General features: G+C 41.4%; 1 protein-coding gene across 1 annotated transcript; it reads right to left on the minus strand.

Moving 5' to 3' along the window:
• Positions 1 to 815: 815 nt before the first annotated feature.
• On the minus strand, positions 816 to 8,835 carry LOC108933858 (bile acid-CoA:amino acid N-acyltransferase-like). Its single transcript, XM_018751228.2, has 10 exons — positions 8,646 to 8,835; positions 6,886 to 6,985; positions 6,602 to 6,792; positions 6,361 to 6,521; positions 6,008 to 6,127; positions 5,780 to 5,862; positions 5,538 to 5,631; positions 5,366 to 5,446; positions 2,639 to 2,780; positions 816 to 946 (listed from the first exon to the last, which is right to left on the minus strand). The coding sequence occupies exons 1-10, from the start codon at positions 8,833 to 8,835 to the stop codon at positions 816 to 818; spliced, it is 1,293 nt and encodes a 430-aa protein (XP_018606744.2).
• Positions 8,836 to 25,840: the final 17,005 nt, after the last annotated feature.

A 25,840-nucleotide genomic window follows, 5' to 3' on the forward strand; every position in this document is an offset into this window, starting at 1 on the left:
GGAAGAGCCTAAGAGCCTTCAGATCACTTGTCACCGATGGTTTGTTATTAGGGAAGCAGTGTACGGTTCTGGTGGGTATGTTGGTATCCAAACAGAAACTGCATCTTGTCAGAGAGTCTGTAAATTCACCTCACATGGTACACATAGCACTTTCCAGTCAGTAGTCTCAAAGCTTCCCATCAGAGGCTGATCAGGACTTGACAACCATTTGCTCACTTTTACTGGCTTTGTTAGTTGCCTCATGTTACACTGGAAAGTAATTTATCAATGTGCTAATTGTCAAACCGCTTTTATAACTGATACATACTGCTAATTGGAATTGCTGACATAAATTCTGATAAATTAAATAGTTTGATCATGGAATCACCACTGTTGGTTGATTCTGAAGCTATGTTCTTACAACCAACAGTAAGTTAAAGGATCTAAATTACCCAGCTGAAGACAATACAATCACTTTTACCAGTCACTTGCTATGACATTTTCATAGATTTAAGGCAATGTTTACAATACATACACACACACACACACACACACACACACACACACACACACACACACACACACACACACACACACACCGTCTGAATCGCTTGTCCCATACGGGGTCGCAGGGAGCCGGAGCCTAACTCTGCAACACAGGGCATAACGCTGGAGGGGGAGGGGACACACCCAGGACGGGACGCCAGTCATGTTTACAATACTGAAATTTAAAAACTGTTTTACACCATGCCAGCATTTTTAAGTTGTAAAACAGCAACCTGTATTTATCGTATTCATGAGCATCTTTGGCAGTGCTGTGCTCTTCTTTTGTGACCTTACATCCTGGACAATGGCTCTGGATCCATTCCAGAATAAAGATGCTTTTGCAGAAACTCTATGATTTCCCCCCAGGAGTGCTCCTGTGCATCCGCATGTGGTTTAGTGCGACCTCCCCACAGTAAGGTCACTGCAAGACAAATAGCCCCAAAACAAAGATTCTATCAATTTGCAATAATCAGTAAAATTGAAATTTAAAATAAATCTAAAAATTTTAAAATTCGCTTGAGTTATATTAATCTTAGTCAAGAATAACTGGCTTGCAGTGTTACCTATGAAAGCACAGGGATGTGTTTTAGTGTGTGTATGGATTTAACTATCACTGCTACGCCGATGTGCCCATCACTGATACCCAGCTCTTCCTCTCATTTCCACCTGGAGCATCAGACATTTCCATGCATCACTGCCTGCCTGTCAGACATCTCTGCATGGATGTCTAATCACCACCGACAACCCAACCTCTCCAAAACAGGGACAGGAGCAGTTCTGAGTGAGAGGGGAAGGGCAGTACACCACAACGGAGCCAGAACTGAGAACCTCCGTGCAATTCTTTCCTGTCTGGTGACCTGTTTGGCCTGTCTTCCTGTCACAATCTCTCAATCAAACTGGACAGTTCACTCATTTTGCCTACATCCTCAGCTAAGAGTCTGGGAGTGATGATCGACTCAAGTCTTTCTCTCAGCACGTTGAAGCTACAACCCGGACCTGTAGATAGATCCTGCATAACATCTGCCCGTCCTTAACTCACAACCAAATCTGCCCAACTACTTGTCCAGGCCATGGTGACATCCCTTCCAGACTACTGCAATTCTCTCCTGTCTGGTGTTCCTACTACTGCCATCAAACCTCTACAGCTCATACAGAACACTGCTGCCTGAGTTGACTTGATGAAGCATTCCCATGTATCTCCTCTACCCATCTCTCTGCACTGGCTTCCTATACCTGCCCGGATCAAATTTAAGACCCTGGTTATGGCCTAGAAATGCATCAATGCAACTGCTCCTAGCTATTTACAAGACTTGATCAACCCCTACACCCCAACCAGACTGCTACGCTCTTCCACATCTGCCCACCTGGTGGTCTCACGCACGAAAGGTAAAGCACGGAGGTTCTCAGTTCTGGCTCCGTTGTGGTGGAATGGCCTTCCCCTCTCACTCAGAACTGCTGAATCTCTGTCCTGTTCTTAAAACTCACCTCTTCTGAACTCATTTTGCCCATGAACTCTTAAGTTCATGTAATGTGTAAATGTTGATACACTGTAACTTTAAGATCATGCCCGGATAAACCTTTACACAGCTACTCCTGTAACGTAACGTAAATGTTTATATATCTCAAATTACTAGGAAGGTGATTTGGAATCGTGGATACTTGGATAAAGTTTTATGCAGCTACTTGTGTGATGAACATTTGTTCATATGGTGGAAAGAAACAAAATGCACTTAAGAATCACACATCTGCATCTAAGTTTCTCTTTCTGCTAATGTAATGCACACATTGTATTTCCTATGAGATGTACATTGCTTTGGAGAAAAGCGTCTGCTAAATGAATAAATGCAAATGTAATACTGTAATAATGTGCTGTACTGTATATACAAAGCTGAAAATAGTCTGATATAATTGATATATCAAAAAGAAACTGATTTGCTTATAAATTTGGACATTACAATTTTTTTTCAGATTAAACTGGAACTTTGCTGGACTGAAATCAAAATTAAAATACATCCCTGTACTTTCAAAGGTACCACTACAAGTTTTCGTAACCATTCTTTTTCTGCTTATTGTTCACTTGCAATGAATACTAAAATTTGCTTATGTGTAATACTTTTTTTCCCGTGTTGCGGTGAAATATATCTGCTGGTACGACAGTGTGGGGTGTACGGTATCTCAATCAGGTGACCGGCTCCAGGGTAGGAGAGTGCAGTCAGCAGGTGGCTGTTTCCAGCTTCCTCCATCATCTTCTGCATCTGCAGGATGGAGTTGACAAGAGGTGTTTCATTTAAATGCATCTAACAGCATATTCATATACATAGCTCTTATGTGGGTGGCATGGTGGTACAGTGAGTAGCGCTGCTGTCTCATAGTGCTTGAGTAGTGTGAGAGGATGTGGGTTTGATCCCTGCTCCATCTGTGTGGAATTTGCATGTTCTCCCTTTGTCTGCGTGGGTTTCCTTCCACAGTCCAAAGACATGCTGTTACCGGTTCACCCATAGTGTGTCAGTGATCGAGTGTGTTCCACTGATGTATGGATGAGTGACCCAGTGTAAGTAGTATCTGTAAGAGTGTAAGTCACCTTGGTGAATAAGGTGTGTGGGCTGATAACACTACATAGAATTCATTGGCAGTTGCTTTGGAGAAAAGTGTTTGCTAAATAAATAAATGTGAGTGAAGACACAACTTGAGCGGTTTGAAGGGGTAGCGAATTTACTAAAATCTGGAATTGTCTTCAATTTACTTGGATTAAAGCCTAATGAGTCAATTAAGTTCTGAGACCTTCCAAAAAATAATCATCTAGAAGCATGCCCAAGCTTTTGCAAGTTATATTTGTGCTTTCTGTTTTTTTCAATCTCTTACAGTTCAGCAAATGAATAATGATTGAATATTAAAATTTGCAGAAACATGTTTATTTCTGAGTTGAAGAGGTTGCTTTAATCTCTTTTGACTTAGAACGTCAAAAATTCAAACAAGGGTGCCCAGCGTCTTGCACACAACTGTATGATCTAAAGAAATACAGCTCCTAAGAACACTCACTGTATCACGCTGCAAAGCATGCAAACACTATGCTGTTTCAGGTGCTGTGTAGTGTTACAGACAAAAGTTTGACATGAGGTCATTTTTACTTAATCGCAAGGTTAAGACTTTATTCACACTAGTGTAAGTGTATTCCTGCTATTAAAGCTCTTTATATGATTTTGATGCAAAAGCAAGAAGTGAGGAGGGGCAGCATCCATCACCTTCCCCTGTTGTAGGAAGACACACAGCCTGGAGAAGGGGACTACAGATCATGGCTCTGACATCAGGCAATTTGTTAAAATTAATTAGAATTGATTTAAAGATTATTATTAATTATAATAATGAATCTGCTGCTTCAGTTTTGATTTTAGATTTACATTAATCATGGTTGTAATTGGTTGACATTCTCAGAGTAAGATAACCCTATGATAAGCATAATTAAGTTTGTGTGAATTTGTTTAATTCTGTAATTTTCTGAAACATTCCCATCAGTGGTTATTCCGTGTTATGTGTTGTGTTGAATGATTACTCTGAACCCATAGCTGAGGAATAGGGAATTATCTATGTGGGGTTGAGTGCTCATGTGTGGCTATACTTTCAGTTGCATCTTTGTCAGGGTTACATAAAGCACATTTATCAAAGTAGAAAAACTGCATATCAGGCAAAAATTGTTTTAAGAAAATTAACACACACACACACACACACACACACACACACACACACACACACACACATTTTCAGAACCGCTTGTCCCATACAGGGTCGCAGGGAACCGGAGCCTAACCCAGCAACTCAGGGCGTAGGGCTGGTGGGAGAGGGGGGACACCCAGGACGGGACACCAGTCCATCGCAAGGCACCCCAAGCAGGACTCAAACCCCAAACCCACCAGAGAGCAGGACTGTGGTGCAACCCACTGCGCCACCGCACCCCCCAGAAAATTAACAACTAACCCTAAGTTTGTGTATACTTGAACCTCAGTTTATGAACAAAACTGGGAAAGAAGTGTATTTGTAACCCAAATTGTCTAAGTCCAACCACTACGTTAGTCTGTAAAAGCAAAATATAGCTATATATGATTGATTATTCACTTATTATACATGATTGATTGATTCACTGCTTAGGTTCTGTGAAGTCATATAAAGGTATAATGAATTAAATTTGCTGTAACACTTTATTTATGCTATTTTCATTCAAACTACCATAAGCCTGGCTTGAACCAAGCAGTTAAGGAAAGTAAATGAGTGACTTTTTTTGAACAGCTTACACAGTGCTAGGTGTCTGCAAACGTTGCGCATGACACAGGGAACTCTACAGACTGTTTATTTTATCCTTTATTAATGTGAAGCAATATTAATCTACTTTGAGAAAATGAAAGCATACAGTTCATTTCCTATTTACCAAAACACGAAAACACAACAATTGAGATGTACCTGTAATTATTAATTGGGTACGTTCTGTAAATAACAGATATATTAAATAAAAAATAGTCCTAATGAAATGCATCTGGAAAAGCTGTGACACAGCCTTCACGGCATACGTTTTCTGTTTATTAATGGCGGAAAGGGGAAACATGGGCTATTTTTGCTCTGCAACAGGGAATTTTTTTTTTAATGCTGAAAGAAATTAAAAATAAATGGGAAAATATTAATATCTGTGAAAATTCATAACTAGAATGTTTGTAACACAAGGTACAAGTATATTTTACTGCTACACTGCCTGTTGCTCATGCTGGCATAATGATGGAAGCACGAGTGAGTGAACTTTCCATTTCACTTTAGTTAGACGAATTTCAGAGAGATAACCCCAAATCACACTCACGTCCTCCATAGATTCTGCCACAGGCCAGTTCTCATCATCCAGCCCAATAATGAAAAGCAATGGACACTTTATCTTCCCAACCTAAAAAATTTAAAGATTGAGCCATGTGCCATCCAATAGTTAAAGCAGAAAAAAAATGTCAAAGATCTATTATAATGTCTAAGTGAGTGACCTCTGTTTTTAAATTAGGATCCGTTGGTACTGGTAACAGAATGCCTTTCATGATTGTACGATTCTTCTCATCAACATGAATTTTGTGCGTTTGTCTGAAAAGCAGAGTAAAGGTGCATTAAAAACTTAGTTGTTACCTGGTTAGGTCAGAACATATCAACCTGAGATGTTGTTCTCACTGAACCACATTGTCATTAGTGTGCCTTTATTTCCCATAGTTACAGTGAGCTGAACAGGACTCACTTCTCTAGTTCTTTAAGAACAGATAAAGTGGATGACTTCACAGGGTAGAGATGGGTTCCACTGATACACACACAACACTTCGGCTGGGTCGGGGAAAAAGACAGAGACATTACTGTGTGATTGGTGACTAAAATGTAAGACCATGTTCTAAAAACATCGGCTAACTGAGCTTGTAAATATTAGTAAAGCACAGACTATGGCGAGCAAAGAGCAGCGCGAGATACACACCTGTACAACTTCGGAATACACAGCCATGGATAAACACACATTGCACCCAAAGGACAAACCAAGTAACGCCACACTTTTGCTATCCACAAGGAAGTGCTCTTGCAAAAATCCGAAGGCTTTCTGAGAGAAATAAACACTCAATAAGACTAGTTAACATCTGCAGGGCATGTGCACATTATAGTATATATAAAAATTATTTTAAGGAACTGCTTACACATAAATGAGATGAACTTTCAAAGATTCATGGTGACAGCATAGTTTGCAACATTTTCTCAGAAGGATGAAAAATTAGACAAACATGGACAATAAAGGTTTTTGTTGTTCATACCAATAAACACACATGAAAATTGTACCTCAAAATAGGCCATATTAACATCACTCTTTCTTCCTTCATAAGGCATGTACTCCAGTGTCATGGAAGCAAAGCCATGTGATGCCAAGAGGGCAGAGCGATATTCCACCAGCCCTCCACTACCTCCCCAGATGTCCAGAACTGCTGGAAAGGGTCCAGGACCTTAAAGCAAACAACATGTTTCTGTGTGAAGATCTGATCTTGAACCAGCATTTACTCTGCTGTACAATGACCTGAGTTACCTGGAGGCAGGAAGAGGGTCCCACGGACCTCGGGATCTGTGACATCGACTCTCTGGACACCCGGGGCCATGTACCAGCGTTCAACTGTGGAACAAGCTAAGGCCACCTGCTTCCTGAACCCCTGACTGAGGTGACCCTTGTAAACAGAGATCTGGACCACAACTGGACTCTCAACATTCTCCTTTCTCAACCTGGATAGGAGTTAAACATTAAAAACATTGCTATACGAGTCATAACGATAGGAACAAATTTAGACGCATGGTGCTGGTGGCACTAATATTGACCTGAGTCCTGGTTTGCTCCCTGGTTCTGGTCTCATGCTCCACAGTAAACCCATGGCCTCAATGCCCTCGTAAGTACCTCCCACACTGGCATCCTCTGCAACTTTTAACAGAAGAAACAGAAAGTTTGCTTCTCACAACTGGTACCCAGGAGCCCTGACATGAAGGTAAATTTATGCTGCGGTTTGTGAGATATGGCGTACGAGTACCAGGTCTTTCAAGTGACATTTTGCTCTTTGAAAATCTCTAGCTGGAGGTGCAGAAATGGTTGCTAAAATACTTTTAAGTCCTTTAAAAACAACAGATATAGTTTTTATTTGCATATACCTGTCCTTGTTTTGAATTATGATTTTTTCAGGTGTACAAACATTTTCTAGCATTTTTATTCTTAATTACATTTTCTTAACATATTTTTTAAAAGTTGTCTTCTAGGCGGGTGCCTGCAACCTGTATTTACACGCTCACTCATTAGGCGTCAGTCCAAATGAGACAAAAAAAAAACGTGAAGCTGGATTAATTCAACCTGATTAAACCGTGTTGACAGTTTGTATCTTCTGTTTGTGAATATGAATCGGTAAGAAGACGGCAATGATCAGACACATGTCTATGAGATGAACATTAAGTATGAAAAGCATTTTTGTATACTCTGAGTTGTACATTGCTTCGGACAGAAAGTTTGTGGAAACTTGTTAAAATAAACAGTCTTCAAGAGCATTTTTTCAAATTTATTATATTTTTACAGAAGCTAACCTCTGAATTATCTGAGCGACGTCTGCACTGTTAAACTTCTATTGATTGTGACTTGTAGTAAGAGTGATGTTGGAGTTATGAACCGACAAGTTACAAACAGACTTTTAGGCTCAATTTTTTTCATAAGTTGAGAAGCTCGTGTAAGATATAAAACCATTTTGAAATTTGACCGAATTAAAAATAAATGTTTTAATTAAAAACTGCTTCATCTCCTTAGGCATGGATTCCTGCCTTTGGACCCAAAAGTTGCAGGTTTGAATCCCACCTTCAACTGTAGTCCCCTAGAGCAAAGTATTTACCTTAAATTGCTCTAGTAAATGATTATAGGTAGCTTTATATTCTAAGTTGCTTTGGAGTAAAACATCAGCTAAATATGTAAATTTACTACGCAGTAATTCTAAAGGATGTTCTTTCACAGTGGGGGATACAAGACTGGTTTTATGAATGACTTTTCCTTCAGGATTCCTGTTGTAAGAACGAAAGCAGATTTTTTTTTAAATATATACATATATATATAGGATTCTTTTTTTCTGGTTTTATTGCTTTTTAACCTTTAGAACTAATCCTAGAATCATATTTGTTATATTACTGGATTCTGTTGGAACTTCAGTTTTTTTGCACAGGTGGAATTAAGAATTTCATTGTATGATGTAACGAACTGTTTACTGTACATATGACAATAAACTCTTGAATCCTACATTTTTACAGTCAGTGAAAGCAATACATGTGCAAAAAACTGTGAAAATACCTAAAGAATTATAATGAATATGTTCAGTTTCGTTCAGTACATGATTAATAAATAAGAAAATTACAAAAATGCCCTTCCGCTGCCCACACATTCGACAGACTAGGATTGACTAGAACTTTCCTAAAACAAAGTGGTGCTGTAGGGCTCTCTGATAATGGATTGAAAGAATTGTGGAATCCTGTAGGACTGTATGTGCAAAATTTTAAATGCCATAGTGCTTTTAACTGTATATACAGAGCATGAAAATATAAAAATTATACCAAACCTTTGACTGCTCCTTTTGCATCACTGACATAGTATCCAAAGGCTTCCCAGTAATTGTTATCTTCAGACTGAAGTAGGGAATGCAGAGTAACCTCTTGTTTTGGAGGTAAATATTTTACACTAATTTGAAACTTTTCATCAACAAGTCCTCTGCATGGCTGGACTGTAAGCAGTGGACGTATTCTAGACATTCTCATCCAGTTCTTCACCTGTCAAATAAATGGCACATTTTTAAGCAAAACACTTTGACCCATTACGTTATCAGCTGCTTGAATGTGAGCGTCTTTATGGAATTTTTTTAATTTAGTAGAACCAATCTGTCACAGAATGTGGTGCACAGCAAAAGGATCACACATGATTAAAGATTAACCCCAGAACTGTTTGAAGTGTCTGCGTTTACATTTACATTTATTCGTTTAGCAGACGCTTTTCTCCAAAGCGACGTACATCTCAAAGAAAATACAATTTGTGCATTACATTAGGAGAAAGACACATGGCTGCAGATGTGTGATTCTTAAGTACAGTTAGTTTGACATTTTCACCGTATGCACCGATATAACTGCATAAAACTTTACCAGAATATCAACGACTCCTAATCATCTTCCTAGTAGTTTTTTTTGAGATACATATAAACATTTATGTTACATTGCAGGAGTAATTGTGTAAAGGAATGATCCGGGCATGATCTTAAAGTTACGGTGCATGAACAAAACGCGCACACACACACACATTGACTGAAGCTGTGTGTCCCGAGCAGGGTTGGGGCGAGCCGGAGCCTAACCTGGCAAAACAGGGCGCAAGGCCAGAGGGGGAGGAAACACACCCAGGATGGCACCCCAATACAGACTCGAACCCCAGACCAGATCAGGCACAGGTCAAATCTACTGCGCTGCCACACCCACCTTAGTGCATGAACATTTTTCTTTAAATGTATTCATCTGGGGGGGGGGTGTGGTGGCGCAGTGGGTTCGACCGGTCCTGCTTTCCAGTGGGTCTGGGGTTCGAGTCCTGCTTGGGGTGCCTTGCGATGGACTGGTGTCCTGTCCTCGGTGTATCCCCTCCCCCTCCGGCCTTACGCCCTGTGTTGCCGGGTAGGCTCCCGTTCCCCGCGACCCCGTATGGGACAAGCGGTTCTGAAAGTGTGTGTGTGAGTATTTGTGAATATGTGTGGCTACCCTGTGATTGACTGGCATCCTGGCCAGGGTGTAGTGCCCAGTGTTTCCAGTATAGTTTCTGTACTGCTATGACCTTGACCAGGACAAGTGGTTACTGAAAGTGTGAGTGAGGTTTTATAAAAATAAATTGAATTGTTGATGAAGAATTTGTATGCATCATTTTCACATTACTGTTCTTGGGGATTATTATTATTACTACATCATATTGAGGACACCCTACATTTTATTACAACATGAAGCATAACACACACACACACACACACACACACACACACTTTCAGAACCGCTTGTCCCATACAGGGTCACAGGGAACCGGAGCCTACCCAGCAACACAGGGCGAAAGGCCAGAGGACACACCCAGGACAGGATGCCAGTCCGTTGCAAGGCACCCCAGGAAGGACTCAAACCCCAGACCCACCAGAGAGCAGGACTGTGGTCCAACCCACTGCGCCACCCATGAAGCATAATAGTGTTTCAAAAATTTAGTAACAAAAAGCAATGTTGATATAAGATATGAAAAAGATGAAAAATTTGATTACCAGTAAGTGAAAGTGATGTAGCCCACCCGCTCAATTCTGATGTTTTTTTAACATTACTAGGACGGTACCAGAGTCTAGGCCGAGTCATAAAAAAAAAAAAAAAAAAAAAAAACGGGTTCAAGTGTTCGTTTTCTATTGTTGAGACTATGGTAATGTTATAATTAGTTAGTTTTATGTTAAATGTTCTTTGGGTTTACATTTACCTGAGTGTTTGTTGTGACATTCTGTGTCTGTGTGGGTAAGGGGTTTTTGTAAGGGAAAGAAAAAGGGGCGGAGTCTGCTAAATGTGATGCATGATGGAAGGTTTACGCTCACATTAACAGTATAGCTGCAAGACGCTAAGTGGGCCTCTCCTCACCCTAGTGAAAGTCATACACCGCAGCTGGGGAAGCAGCAGTAGAGGCATCCTCAAAGTTGGTTGTTGTAGACACCACTGATTCTCCACCACCGACGCAACAGCGACCTGTCCTCACATCCTTCGCTCTCCAGCAAGGGTGGAGTGATGAGGATGACCACTGGTGACTCTCTCTGCGGTCTGGTCATACTTTCCTCAACACTCCTCTCATCCCCCTTCCCCCTGTTTGGCTCATGTAGCTTATCAGAACAACGAAGTAAAATGAACTCAAACCAGCTCGTTCTTCTCAGAAAAAAAAGAAAAACTCTGGTTTTCCAATATCTTCTCTTGGAACATCCCCCCCGGCCAAGGTCGTGCACATTTTCCCAACCAGCATTGATTGGGCAGCCCCTAATGCCTTCCTGCCAATAAGCACCAAAAAACTTACAAATATAGGAACAAAAAAAAACCCATCAGATTACAAAACCATAACCCTCTCAGTATTTATACAACTATTTTACACCCATAACTTTACACACCAAATATACAAACATGAGAACAGATTGTGTAGGGGCTACAGTGGTAAAATGAGAAGGAAAGTGAAACAAAGAAAAGATATAAAAATGGTAATCCACACTAATACAAAGGGAAGATGTAATACTCAAAAACTTAGAAAAAAGAAAAAGTGGAATATTATCACTAAAACCAAGTTTTAATTTGCACAAAAATCTATTTTTAAGTAATTTATTGTTGATACACTGATTGTTTGTCTGCATTGATTCATCGATTATTTGATACTTATTTGAACTTTTCTTTTTCATCTTCTTTAATGGTTAATTGGATTACTCGTTCCCTGTAGCGCTCCCCGTGCTCCATAGATTGCCTGCTCTACTCGCCTGCGCAAATACTAGAGTACGAAAAAGAGGAGAATAATGTGAACTTAAAATATAAAGCACTTACAGCCTGGGAATGCTTTCTGGATGTGATCGCAGTGAGTGAAGACGAGTTGAGATCATGTATTTTTCAGAGGTGACAACTTAAACTGGCAAGCGCAAATGATTGATCTCCTGGGTTAAAGTACAGAGTATGATATTTGCAATAATAGTAAATTAAAGCATTACATAACAGCTGGTTAAGAATTGCTGGGGACAGCAGAAAAACTGCGACACACACACACACACACACACACACACACACACACACACACACACACACACACACACACACAACGCCGCAAGGCATTCCAAGCGGGACTCGAGCCCCAGACCTACCAGAGAGCAGGACCCCGTTCAACCCACTGCGCCACCGCACCCCCCTCACCCGTGTTTATTAATTTAATCTGGAACAGAATCAAATTCTCATTGAAACCATGTACTATGGAAGTTTAGCCAAAACTCTTTTCCATTTATTTCAGATTTTTGATAAACCATTCTAAAATAATAAAATAATCGACTGCTATAATGTAACATCAAACTGCGGAACTTCAGATCTGTGGAAACTCTGTATACATTCAAGAAGGGTCATTCAAAACTCACTTTTTTGGGACCCATTGCCCAAGATCTCTCCAGCTCATGTATGGTGTAAATGTTCATGCACCGTAACTTTATGATCATCCCCAGATAAGCCTTTACAGCCGCTACTCTTGTATTGTTATGTAAATGTCTTTGTACCTTTCTGGAAAAAAAAAACTGTAGGAAGGTCACCAAGGATTCATCTATCCTGCATTTTATACACCTACTCGAGCAATGAACATCGCCGGTGCATCAAGTGGAGAGTAATAAACTAGGTTTACTTAAAGAATCACATGTCTGCACCCATATCTCTTTCTCTTAATGCAATGCACAAATTGTATTTTGAATGAGATGTATGTCGCCTTGGATAGATAGATAGATAGATCCCACAAGGGAAATTATGTTAGATAAAAGCATCAGCTAAATGAATAAATGTAAATGTAAATGTAACAATAGGAGCTATTGTTATATATTGCAACGACCCGCGTTACTGTGTTTTAGGGGAAATGTTTTTTTTGTAAATAGTTGCATTATGGGAAAAAAGGGAAATGTAAGTGTGCAACTGCAACCACTGGGGGTTCTTCTGGGGGAAATGATGGGGTGTCTGTGTGTTTACCACCTAGGCTGGTTAAAAGTGCCGGTGTTTAAACAAATGTGTTCTTTGTACTGAGAGTATCTTGACCTTTTGGCTAAGTTTTTTTTTTTTTTTTTTTTCCCTCCTCTTCTTCTTTTTTTTGGCACCACAAGGTGCTGCTGCATAGCTCAGAGAAGATAGAGGTGATCCTAGTAGGTGGCTTGTCCGCTGCTGGCATCGGGTGATTCTCTATTCTATGGAAAGCTTTTTTTTTCTTTTGGATAGCCTAGCGATCCTAATGTGTGTCTAGTGGGTGGCATGACTGCTGCTGCTATGGGGTGAGCAGGAGTGTTTTGTTTCCTAAATCCCTTTATTAGTTTTATGTTAGTTTAAATATGAAGCTTTTGCCAAGAAGGACTCCATCTGTAATGGAGGAACTTTCGATGGGTAACGGTAGGTGGCGTTGGGTGGCCAGAACAATGGGCACTGGCAGAACTTCTTTCCCGCTGAATGGAATGCGGTCAGCGGATAGAGGACCGTTGAAAAATACAGCCGGTTTTTATTGGAGATCCCAGGAGTAAGATAGAGACTTCCATGATCGACTTACCTTTATAAAAGAGGTAATTTTAGGTCTCCTTGGCCTTACTGTGGAGGACATTATTTCCATTCAACGGAATAACCGGCTGCGGTTCTTTGACGTCACTCTAACTACAAAATTTTGTTTTAAAAGGATGACTGAGAGTTGCAGAACCCTCGCCGATCACTCTGCATTGAAATTTTATGATGTTGAGAACCGCTGGGTTAATAACCAGTGCATAGTGACTGTGCATGTTTTTAACGTTTTTATTACGGCGGAGTCGATACGAGAATTTTTACAAAGGCATGTTGAAGTTCTGCCGGGTCACAAAGACATGAGGGATGAACTTGGGTTTTGGAATGGGAAAAGACAGTTTCGGGTCTGTTTGCTCCCTGATCCACAAGGTTTTGATGGGTTTCACCACCCACCCGCTACTTTTAATTTGGGCACAAGCAAGGGCTATTTATTTTATTCTAACCAGCCACCCTTCTGCTGAGTGTGTCAGGGGTTTGGGCATACGGGGGCTGAGTGCACCAATATGCGGTGCAATAACTGTTTGGAGAAAGGTCATATGGCTGGAGATTGTAATGGTCCACGCAGGTGTAATGTCTGTGGGGCAGAAGATCATTTTGCCCGCACCTGCTCTCAGAGGAAACCCACCTATGCCAACGCCATGTCGGGGAGCAGGGTGTCTGGCGGAAGGGAGGAAGAAATGTTGGCTCAACCCGATGTTGCTGAGGAACAGGTGCATGCAGAGTTGGCAATAGAGAAGGAACACCTGATGTTTGTGACCCCAAGGACCACGCCCACCAAAGCCCAGAGTACCCAAAAGGATACAAATGGGAAAAGTAGTAAAGGCCCTACTCCAAAGGAATATAAGAAGACCAGAAAAGAGGAGGGGGTGAGCAGGAAAGAGGAAAAGCCAGCAGCAAAGATGGAGGAGGACCGAGATCAATGTTTGCTGGTAGGGGATGGAAGTCATACGGATTGGCCGGTTGTGCCTGCACCCCCCTACAGTATGATGAGTTCCCCTCTTTATTCAGACCAGAATGATGATGTTAATAGCAGCCATATGTTGCTGTAGACTTTCAGAGTATGATAGAAATGTCGGGAGGGGAATGATTTTGTTTTAAATTTGTTTTTAATGAATTTTAGTAGGGTTTTTATTGTTCTTATGGTTGGTTAATTATTTAATTTGCCCATTTTATGGCTGATTTTAAAATTTTAGCCTTGAACGTTACAGCAGTGTTTGACAGGCTTGCATCCTCTACCTTCCAGCTATGTTTTTTACAGGAAGTCCATCTTCAAGACCAGTGGGATGTGGCCGTTTTCTCTTCAGGTTGGAGGAAAGGTAGATCATACTGGAGTGTGGGTGGCGTCCACTCAACAGGTGTTGGCATTCTCTTTTTGGAGAACGAATCTTTGAGAATATAGGCACGTTTACAGTTCTAGAGGTTAGAGTATTGGGAGTGGACGCCACCTGGAGGGGACAGCGCATCTGTGCAATGTGTGTCTACGCTCCGGTAGAGGCCGCATCCCGCATATCTCTCTTAGAAGAGTTAACCCCCTTTTGTGTCTGTAATAGACACTTAATAATTTGGGGGGATTTTAATATATATCTGGAGGGTAAAGAGGATGTTAGCATCAAACATTTTAAGAATTTTGTGCTCAGATTTGGGCTTTCTGACGGTTTTAAAGTATGCAACCCCAGTCACCCGGGCATTACCTGGTCTAATAGTAGAGGAGCACAAAGTCGCCTGGATTATATTTTAGCTTCCGACTCTGTTGTTTTTGAACGGGTTCATCTCTCTCCTCATTGGCCGACAGACCATTTGATGGTAGAGACTACAGTTTCCATAGAGGCCCCGTTGCACGGTCCTGGGTATTGGAAACTGGACGTAGATGTTTTAAAGGAGAAAGAGTACAGGGACCTTTTTTATGAGCATTTTAAGGTATGGCAGGAGCTCAAATCCTTCTGTAGCTCTGCCTTGGATTGGTGGGAAGCCACCAAAATGAAGGTGCAAACCATTACTAGGCAGTACTGTGTTTGTAGGAGGGCTCGATCTCGCAGAGCCATGCGGAAAGTGGAGAAAAAGTTGGGAAAGCTCTATGTCCACCATAATAATGGAAAAGATTTTAACAACGACAGAGAAGCGGAATTAAAGGCGGAATTAAGGCGACTATATGACCAGCAAGCTAGTGCTCTCCTTGCAAGAGCCCGAATAAGAGAATTGGAGGAAGATGAAAAATGTTCCTCCTTCTTCTTTAATGAAATGAGGGGCTTTCAACATGATATGGGTTTTACTTCTTTGCGAACGAGGCAAGGAGAGCTAGTTAAGGATACGGCCCGGATGATTAAGATTGCTACAGAATTTTACAAAAGTCTTTTTAAGGGAAGGGAAACTGACCCTGTCACAGGGGTTTCTTTCTTCCAGCATTTGCGGGCGACCCTCCCGGCTGATTCCTGGGCTTGCCTAGAGGCACCCATCACTCTGGGGGAACTGTCTGATGTGCTTCTACAATGAACTGGAGGAAAGTCCCAGGCTTGGACGGACTGCCGGTGGAATTTTATTCCACATTTTGGCATGTCCTGGGCCCTGTGTCTTCCTTGAGGTTGTGGAAGAAGTGCTGACCCGAGGTAAGTTAATGAACAGCATGAGGTCGGGGGTTTTATCCTTGTTGCATAAGAAAGCGATAAAGCCGATCTGAGCAACTGGAGACCCCTGATCATGCTGTGTGTCCACGTAAAGTTAATTGCTAAAATCCTAACCGAGCGTCTGAGGAAGTTATGACCCTCCTGGTCCATGAAGACCAGATGTGCGGGGTTCCCGGGCGCTCGGCAGTCTGGAATTTACATCTTATTAGAGACGCGATCTCCTGGGTGGAGGACCGAAAAATTCCCCTAGCGCTGGTCAGCCTGGACCAGGAGAAGGTGTTTGACTGGATGGACCATACTTTTATGTTTAATGTTTTGGGCAGATTGGGATTGGGCTCCACTTTTCTCGGGTGGTCCGAACACTTTATAATGAGGTTGGTAGCCGAGTTATTATTAACGGCTTTCTCGGGGAGTGGTTGCCCCAGACGAGTGGGGTCAGACAGGGGTGTCCACTCTCTCCCCTCCTCTACGTTTTGTACATGGATCCGTTGGCGGCGGCAATTCAAGCCCACCCGGGAATAGATGGGTTGGGGCAGGACTGTTAAATTGGCCCAACATGCAGATGATACAGTCCTGTTTGTATGTTCTGACCGCTCACTCGCCCAGGCGCTGCGCCTGACTTGGACGTTCGGTAGGGCCTCGGGTTCGGCGCTCAACCTCGGGAAGACAGAGGTAAGGTACTTTGGATTCTGGGGAGCGCGAAAAGATACCTTTGATGCTCTCTCACTTTGTAGTGGTCCCCTCAGAGTGCTGGGTGTGAGTTTTCTTTGTTCAATGTTCAAAAGGAGCAGCTCGGGTCAACTGGGAGGAGCGTCTTGTGATAGCTAGGTGGAAGATGGGGCTGTGAAAGGCAAGGTCCCTGTCCTTCCTGGGTAAAACACTGATCTTGAAAGTTGACGTCCTCCCGACCTTACTTTATTTGGCTCATGTCTACCCCATGCCTTGGAATTTAAAAAAAGAGTTTGTGAAAGACGTGTGTGGCTTGGTATGGGGTGGGAAGCATGAGTTTGTGAGGAGGGCGGTGATGTACCTAGGGAAGGACAGGGGCGGAAGGGGGGTTCCTGATTTCCCCTTAAAATTTGATTGCCTTTTTCGCGCAGCACTGTTTCCGTCTGTCAGCTCCCCTGGAACACCCACACCAACATTTTATTCGCCTCTGGCTGTCTTTCCCGTTGCGGCATTTGGTGAATTCGCAGTCCAATGCTGGACCAAAGGCCGAGTCTCTGCCAGATCACTATAAACAGATGGTGAAATGGAGCAAGCTCATTCCAAGAGACACTGATGCAAATACCCTCCTCAAGCACAAAGTGTTATATAATGCCTTGTTGGAGAGGAGGGGAACGTGAGTGATGTTAGGCCTTGGGCAAGACATTTGGGCCCGAATTCAGCCAAAGGGGCTTGACAATAGGCTGCAGGATTTAAACTGGTAGTGCCTCCATGATAGACTACCTGTAATGGAGAAACTTTACAGGTATGGGTTGACCGGACGTCCCGACTGCCTGCAACCCCAGTGTTTGGGTGCGGAAACGATTAAATACGTTTTTTGGGATTGCGGTTATGCCGGGACAGTCTGGTCATTGGTTGAGCCCTTGTGCGAAGAGTTAGACGGTGAGATGGCATTGACTTTTGATAATATCATGAAGGGACTGTCCCCCAAGGTAAACAAAGCAACCTCTGGTAGGATTTGGTTGATTGTGTGTTTGACAAAGAAAGAATTGTGGAATACACGCATTAACCTTGTCCGAAAGGGGTTGAAAACGGGAGCTTATGGTGTCTTTTTAAAAATCCGAGCTGAATTGAAGTTCAGAATGAAGCGGGATCTGATTGCCTGGGGCTACCACGAGGCAAAGGACAGATGGAAAGGCCTCGTGGATAAATGTGTCTGAAGCTCTGAGGATGGGCATCTGCTTTATGGAATTGCATTCTTTTAAAACATATTGTACTTTCTTGTATCTTATCCCTTTGTATATTTATCTTCTTTTATATTTGTTTGTGTGGCTTTTACTTGTACAGTATTTATTCACAGATTTCAGTAATTTTATGTTGTTGGGTTTGTGCACTTTTAACTAACTTATTCTTTTAACTTGTGTGGGTTTTATTTGTATAGCGTTTTATCTACAGATTTTAATGGCCTTGTTTTATTAGGTCATTCTGTGCACTTTGAGCTTTTATATAGATGACTACTCATGTGTATGTCTGTTTTGTATTTATTTGTTTTTAGGGGTATGATCAAGTTTTATACTGTAATTTAGAAGTATTTTATGTGTTTTGAAGGAAGCATCTATATGATATGATGACTTCGGTTGAGCTGCTATTGGGGGACAGTCCTTGTGTGGGTATGTTGGTGTGGGGAAGACATGGGTCAGTTATATTTTTTGAAGCCAGAAAGGGGATTGTTATGGGAAAGACTTTGTCTTGAGAATATATTTTATGTAATAGTTGTTTAGTAATTTTGTTGACCAACTGTAGGAAAATGGTTTTGGGTTTCTTTGATTGTGGATTTTAATGTTTGTTTTTGGTTGTGTGTATTATTGATAACTTTATTTAGTAAAGTTTGGAATTAAAAAAAAAAACTTTGTACTGCGAGCATATTTCCTCGTAGGTTAGGTGTATGGTAGCATCCTGGGAACAGGGCGGGGGACCGCCCATCTTGAGCGGTAAATGTTACTGGGTAAGTTTTTCTTTGATTATTTATTAAGTATGGTTTTAAGCCTTGGGGTATGTCTTTTAGTGGTTTAAAGGTTCTGCCATGTGGTTCTTATATTAGTTGGTCTTATTGATTTCAGTATTCATTTTAAATTTTATTGTTTGCGTGGCAGTTTTTAGGATTAATTTATTTATTGAATAAAGATTTTAATTATCGGAAATGGTGAACGGAGAAATTTATTCCTGTCGAGTAAGACAGTGTGTGGAGCCAGACACCCTTGGGTGGGTTGTCGATCCATTCTTCGAGATTCAAGAGTTTATTTTCATGTGTGCAGTAAACAGTTCGTTACACCGTACAATGAGATTCTTACTCTGTGAATCCTCTCAATAGCCTATGACATAAATTACCAGGACATAAGGAAAGAAAAACACAAGGAGAACACAGGGCATAAATCACAAATTTACAAAAAGGCTGTGCTGGGGATGACTGTTGTCCTTGATGATATTAATGGCTCTCCTGATGGTTCTGGCCTGGTATAGGCTCTCCAGTGATGGTAAGGACGTTCCAGTGATGGTTTGAGCAGCTTTCACCACTTGCTGTAGCGCCTTACGATTCTGTACTGTGCAGCTTCCAAACCACACTGTGATAGAGCTGGTGAGGACGCTCTCAATTGCACACCTATAGAAGCTTCTGAGGATTCGGCTTGGCATGCCAAATTTCCTCAGCCTTCTCAAGAAATGCAGATGCTGACGTGATTTCTTGACCAGATGTGATGTGTTGTGAGATCTTCAGTAATGTGAACACCCAGGAATCTGAAGCTGCTCACCCTCTCCACCACTGTCTCATCAATATGCAGTGATGAGTGTTGCGCCCTCCTTCTCCGTGGATCTATCATCAACTCCTTTGTTTTGTTGACATTGAGGGAGAGATTGTTGTCGTGGCGCCACTTCCCTCCTGTATGCCGACTCATCGCCTCCCGTTATCAGTCCAATGACTGTTGTGTCATCAGCAAATTTGATGATGCTGGTGTTGTTCCGGAAGGCCACACAATAATGGGTGAATAGTGCGTAGAGGCATGGCGCTCAGCACGCAGCCCTGCAGAGCTCCTGTGTTTATGGTTATTGACCTGGATGTGTGGTTCCCAATTCTAATGGACCGGGGTCTGCTCCGTGTGTGTGTGTGTGGGGGGGGGGAATTCCTTGTATGCCGGTGTTCAGATAAAACGTTTGAGATGAGCGTCCTTCCACGTTCTTCCTTGCCCCCTGCAAACCCACGGTGCTGCGTGTCATAATATGCTGTTCCAGCAGGTGTCAGTTTTAGATTGTACATCTGGAGAAAGCTAGTCCAGACAGCATGAGTGTGTAAGTGCAGTGCTCTAAGTTCATTAAGCAGTCACTTTAGAACTGGGATTGTCTTATTTTTATGAAGACAGAATAAAACAAAACTAGTAAATATAAAGGAAAAGAAGTCTGACAAGTGCACATGAAAGTAGGCGAGTACATTTATTAATTTAGCACTTTTCTCCAAAAAGTGACGTACATCTTTTTTTGCCTTTTTAAAGATATATAACATTAGTTGTCCGTACCATAAGGTACTACCTGTCCTTTAGACCCAATCCCCAGTAAATTACTGAAAGCAGCAGTTTCCATGCTTGCAGAACCTATTGTTAATATTGTTAATGCGTCGTTACAAAATGGCTGTGTTCCAAAAGCTTTTAAAATCACCGTTATTAGACCCCTACTGAAGAAATCGGATCTGGATTGTAATAACTCATGTAATTATAGACCCATCTCTAATTTACCGTTTTTATCCAAAATTCTAGAAAAAAATCATAGCTTCCCAAATTGTAAAATATCTTCATCATAATATATTTGAAAAATTTCAATCTGGTTTCTGCACTGGTCACAGCACTGAAACAGCGCTCACATGTCTTAATGATATTCTTATCGCTTCTGATGCTGGTCAGATCTCTATTCTTATGTTACTGGACTTGAGTGCTGCATTTGGTACTGTAGACCATAGTATCCTACTGAGTAGACTTGGAAACCTGGTTGGACTAAGAGGTACCGTTCTGAAGTGCTTTGACTTGTATTTAGCTAACCGTGAACAATTTGTACTAAAATCTGATGACTGCACCCCCTCCATCTCAACTACGGTTCAGTATGGTGTGCCACAGGGCTCTGTGTTGGGGCCATTACTGTTCTCACTCTATAGGTTACCATTGGGTGACATTATTCGCAAACACAATGTGAATTTCCATCCGTATGCCGATGACACATAGCTATTGTATCGTTTAAGCCTGATGATCCATCACATTTGGTGTCTTTAGCTAATTGTTTTACCAGTATAAAATTATGGATAAATAAAAATGTTTTATCTCTAAATGCCAGTAAAACAGAGGTACTTGTGGTGGGTGGTGATGGCAAAATCTCGACATAATCACCTCAATCTTTACAACAAATGGTATTGGCTTCAAACATACAGATTGTGTCAAGGATTTGGGTGTCCTGCTGGATGGAAAGCTGTCATTTGTATCTCATGTAAATGCTTTGATTAAGTCGTGCTTCCTTCAGTTAAGAAACATAGCTAAATTGTGGTGATTCCTATGTAGACGGGATGCTGAGAAACTGGTTCATGTTTTTGTTTCAAGCAGGCTGGACTACTGTACTGCTTTGTTGTCGGGTTGTCCATACCAGACTGTATGCAGACTACAGTTGGTACAAAATGCTGCTGCGAGAATTGTCACTAGAACTAGGAAGTATGACCATATAACACCGGTACTTAAATCATTGCATTGGCTCCTGGTCACATTTAGAGTTGACTATCAAATCCTTCTTTTGATCTATAAGGCAATACATGGCATTGCTCCTGCTTACCTTTGTGAGATTACTGATTTTTATATCCTAGGATGATATCTTCGTTCATTGGATACAGGTTACCTTAAAGTACCTGTGATCAATAAGACCTCAGTAGGAGGTCGCGCCTTTAGTTATAGAGCACCCACACTGTGGAATAGTCTACCAGTTACTGTCAGAAATGCCCCGTCTGTTTTAGTTTTCAAATCCCAACTAAAGACTTACATGTTCATTCAGGCATTTCACCTCGAAATGTTATTCCACTTGCCTTGGTTGTTTATTACAAACATTACAAAAATGCATAATAAATCAACTTAAGTAACAAATTACTAACTGTGTTCTTTCTTCTTGTTGAGCATTGCCTCGCTACGTAAGACTTGAAGAGGCTGGCTGTTGGTCACAGACAAATCCCATGCTGACTGAGGATGATGACCAACTGTCATGATGAACGAGATGTTCCATGCTGAGCTGGGGATCCAAAATACCATTTAGCAACAGTAACATTATTACTTGTTAAACTGGCTTACAATTGTTACTTAATCTAGAATGCCCCGGAGGGGTGGTCAAACACTGGCCCGTGGACCCCCAGAGGTTTTTTTTCTCCCTCAACTTTCAGTTGGGAGTTTTTGTTCCTTTCCCTGATGGCTTGTAGGCATACTTATAGCTCTATAAAAGTACTTTATTATGGTAGCCATTAATCGACGGTCTTCTTTGTTTGTATTTGTTTTTCTTGCGTTATGCCTGTGTTAAAGTGCTCTGTGTCACTGCGTGAGAAGAGCGCTCTATAAAAATAAATTTAATTGAATTGAATTTTAAGATATGTAAATCTCACAGAAAATACAATGTTTGCATTACATCAGCAGAAAGAGAGACTTAGATGCAGATGTGGGATTCTAAAGCAGAGGTTACTAACATTTTGAAGTATGCCACGATCCCAAAGGTTATGAACCGTACTTTGGAGGAGTGCCGCAATCTTACTGGTTAATAAATAAGCTTCGGACCTGCCCTCGTGGCACTCCTCATCCATCCCTTGCGTATGTGCAAGCGGCAGTTTCAGTGGTCATTAACCAAAGTGTTAGACCCAGGCAGAACTGGCGACCTTTAGATTGTTCGCAGTAAGAAACCAAACACAGGATGAGGAACAAGATTCTCTCATTTCTTAATTTACAGAACTGGAACATACATACATACATACATCTTCAGAACTGCTTGTCCCATACGGGGTCACGGAGCCAACCCGGTAACACAGGGCGCAGGGCAGGAGGGGAGGGGACACACCCAGGATGGGACACCAGTCCGTTGCAAGGCACCCCAAGTGGGACTCGAGCCCCAGACCCACCGGAGAGCAGGACCATGGTCCAACCCACTGCGCCACCGCGCCACCACTCCCCCCCCCCAGAACTGGAACAACAAGACAAAAAATTCTAACAAGAGTTCATTTGGCATTTCCGAAAACAAAAGCATTATCAGCAGTATGTATATACACACACACACACACACAGAAAGTCTGAAACTGCTTGTAAGGTTTTCATATCTCTTTTAACACACTTCATTTAATTGCACAATTCTATATAATTTATAACACTTATTGCACTTGTAATTAGGCACTTAAATGACTACCTGTGTAGTGTGTTTGTATTAATTTATTCATTTATTTTATGCTTTAGTTTAGTGTAGTTTAGGTTAGTTTACTGTGTGTGGGTGTCTATTAATTTTCCTAATTGTGTTTGTATATTTGGTTAAATGTATATGTATTTGTGGGGGTGTGGTGGCGCAGTGGGTTGGACCACAATCCTGCTTTCCAGTGGGTCTAGGGTTTGAGTCCCGCTTGGGGTGCCTTGTGATGGACTGGTGTCCTGTCCTGGGTGTGTCCCCTCCCCCTCTGGCCTTACGCCCTGTGTTACTGGGTAGGCTCCGTGACCCCGTATGGGACAAGCGGTTCTGAAAGTGTGTGTGTGTGTATATATGTATTTGTATCATTCACCTGCTCCACTAAAACATCAATAGGGGAGACTTGCTGTAAAAAGAAAAACACCCAAAAATGGTAGGTAAAGTGTATGGTAACACCCTGGGAACAGGCCAGGGGACCGCTCCTCTTGAGTGGTGGAGTTACCAGGTAAGTTTCTTTTAATTATTTATGGTTTTAAGCCTTGGGTATGTTTTTAGTGTTTTAAAGGTCCTGCCATGCAGTCTTTATTTTAGTTGGTTTTATTTATTTTATTGTTTTATTCTTGATTTAATCATTGGCATAACGGTTTTTAGGATTTATTTATTGAATAAAGATTTTAATTGTTGGAAATGATGAATGGAAAAATTTTTTATCTGTTGAGTTGGACAGTATGTGGAGCCAGACACCTTTGGTGGGCTGGTAATCCATTCTGATCCATGAAAAAAAAAAGTGCTGTTAGAGCAAAAGAGGAAAATAAACAGTGCTGTATAGCTTATAGTATATTTTCCTGGATAGGGTTAATTGACATTCAAAGATATTATAAATTTGTCTCACAAATTGGGATTTGCTGTTATTCTCTTCTTAATATTATTACTATTGTTCTTTCAGCAGGGGGTGTGGTGACGTAGTGGGCTTGGCCGGGTCCCGCTCTCTGGCAGGTCTGCGGTTTGAGTCCTGCTTGGGATGCTTTGCAATGGACATGTCCCGTCCTGGGTGTCCCATCTCCCTCCAGCCTTGCATCCTGTGCTGCTGGGTTAGGCTCTGGTTTGCTGCGACCCCGCTTGGGACAAGCAGTTTCAGAAAGAGTGTGTATGTATTGTTTTTTTAGAATGTTGCGATTTGTTAAGTGTGAATGTGTGTCTGTTGATGTGAATCTTATATCTTTATTTTGCTGATGCTTTTCTCTAAAGCAAATTACAATTTATTCAACAAAATACTGATAACTTACAATTATTTTGCCATTCTTTTTATAGGCACAATTGATGGTAAACACTTTGCACAGAGCTACTATAGTAGGAAATGAATCTTGAACCTTCCAAACTAAAGGCACCAGCACTAAGCACTACGCTATCAACCATCTCTCAGCATGGTACAGATAGCAACTGTGAATGGTAAGCGCTGCCTTAAGTCTCAAAAAAGAGGAGAAGGTCCAAAAGAATCAAAAAAAAAAAAAGATGAATAAGCTGTAGATGATCCAATGGCTTCTACAGCTATCAGTTTTGAGCCTATTGGTGAACTGCTGCTTCTCTATCATCTTGTACCTTTATGTAATACCTCAGGTTTCAAGTTAATGTTCAGAAAAGCCTTCAATTTAGTTGACTGTACCTTGACTGTAGAAGAAAAAAAAAAATTTTTGTAGGAAGGTTATAAGGATTCATCTAACCTGCGTTTTATGCACCTACTTCAGTTATGAACATCAGTGCATCTATTGGAAAGTAACAAACTAGGTTTACTTAAGAATCACATGTCTGGGGCTATGTCTCGTTTTCCTAATGTAATCAAAAAATTTGTATTTTTGCTGAGATGTACGTCGCTTTGGCGAAAAGTATCTGCTAAATGAATAAATGTAAATGTAGATTTGACAAAAGCTGTTTAAGCTGTTGAGACAGAATTGAAAGATTGTGTTTGTCAGTGAAGGCATGTTTTAGACAATCTCCGGTGCAAGGTTGTGGTGGTCTGTGTGCATTTTGTATCCTGGACCCAAACACCAGATGTGATGTCATAAAACTTTTTTTTAAATGAATATCAAAACTACAAAATAAAAACTTTCTTAAAATTAATGAATATAAAAATTGTATAACCACAACCTTCCATTTAATGCCATCGAAAAATTCATCTCATAAGGATGGTCAGTGTTTTTCAGCTTCAGGCCAGTTTCTGCTTTCTTTTTCTTCTTCACCATCAACACATATTTCTATTCTATTCACACTATGTTTCACCGACTGTTGATGACATGTCATTTTTTTTTCTCTGAGCTGTATGTTGCTTTGGAGACAAATGTCTGCTAAAATTAAGAAATGTAAGTGTAATGGACCGAATCAATACAAGCTTAATAAAAAAGACATTTATCATTTATGGCTTAGATGAAATAAAAATCGTAGATATAATAATGGTAAATGGTAAAAATCTGGGGGCGCCCGCTGTCTAAGCGTCTGGAGACGCTCGTCGGGGGGGGTTCTGTCACGTCCCCAGCAGCCAGGACATCAGCGACACCTGCTGTTCCCTGATGGAAGTGGGGATAAAAGGGGATGCAGAACAGACAGGGACTCCGTTTCATTCCGGATTGCGATTCCTGTTACGCCTTCTGATCTTGACCTTTCTCCTGTGTGTTTTGACTGAGATTCTCGCCTCGCCCTGTGTACTCTGATTACTGATCGCC

Source organism: Scleropages formosus, chromosome 21 (assembly GCF_900964775.1).
Source record: "Scleropages formosus chromosome 21, fSclFor1.1, whole genome shotgun sequence".
In the NCBI taxonomy this organism is placed as follows: Eukaryota; Metazoa; Chordata; class Actinopteri; order Osteoglossiformes; family Osteoglossidae; genus Scleropages; species Scleropages formosus.

What these genes read in the sequence shown, in the direction of transcription:
- LOC108933858 (XM_018751228.2), bottom strand. Translation starts at nt 8,835, where the DNA reads ATGTCTAGAATACGTCCACTGCTTACAGTCCAGCCATGCAGAGGACTT. An exon ending in GGGAGCAAACCAGGACTCAG is followed by an intron (nt 6,793 to 6,885) that starts GTCAATATTAGT and finishes ACTCCTATCCAG; the next exon opens with GTTGAGAAAGGAGAATGTTG. An exon ending in GACCCTCTTCCTGCCTCCAG is followed by an intron (nt 6,522 to 6,601) that starts GTAACTCAGGTC and finishes GTTTGCTTTAAG; the next exon opens with GTCCTGGACCCTTTCCAGCA.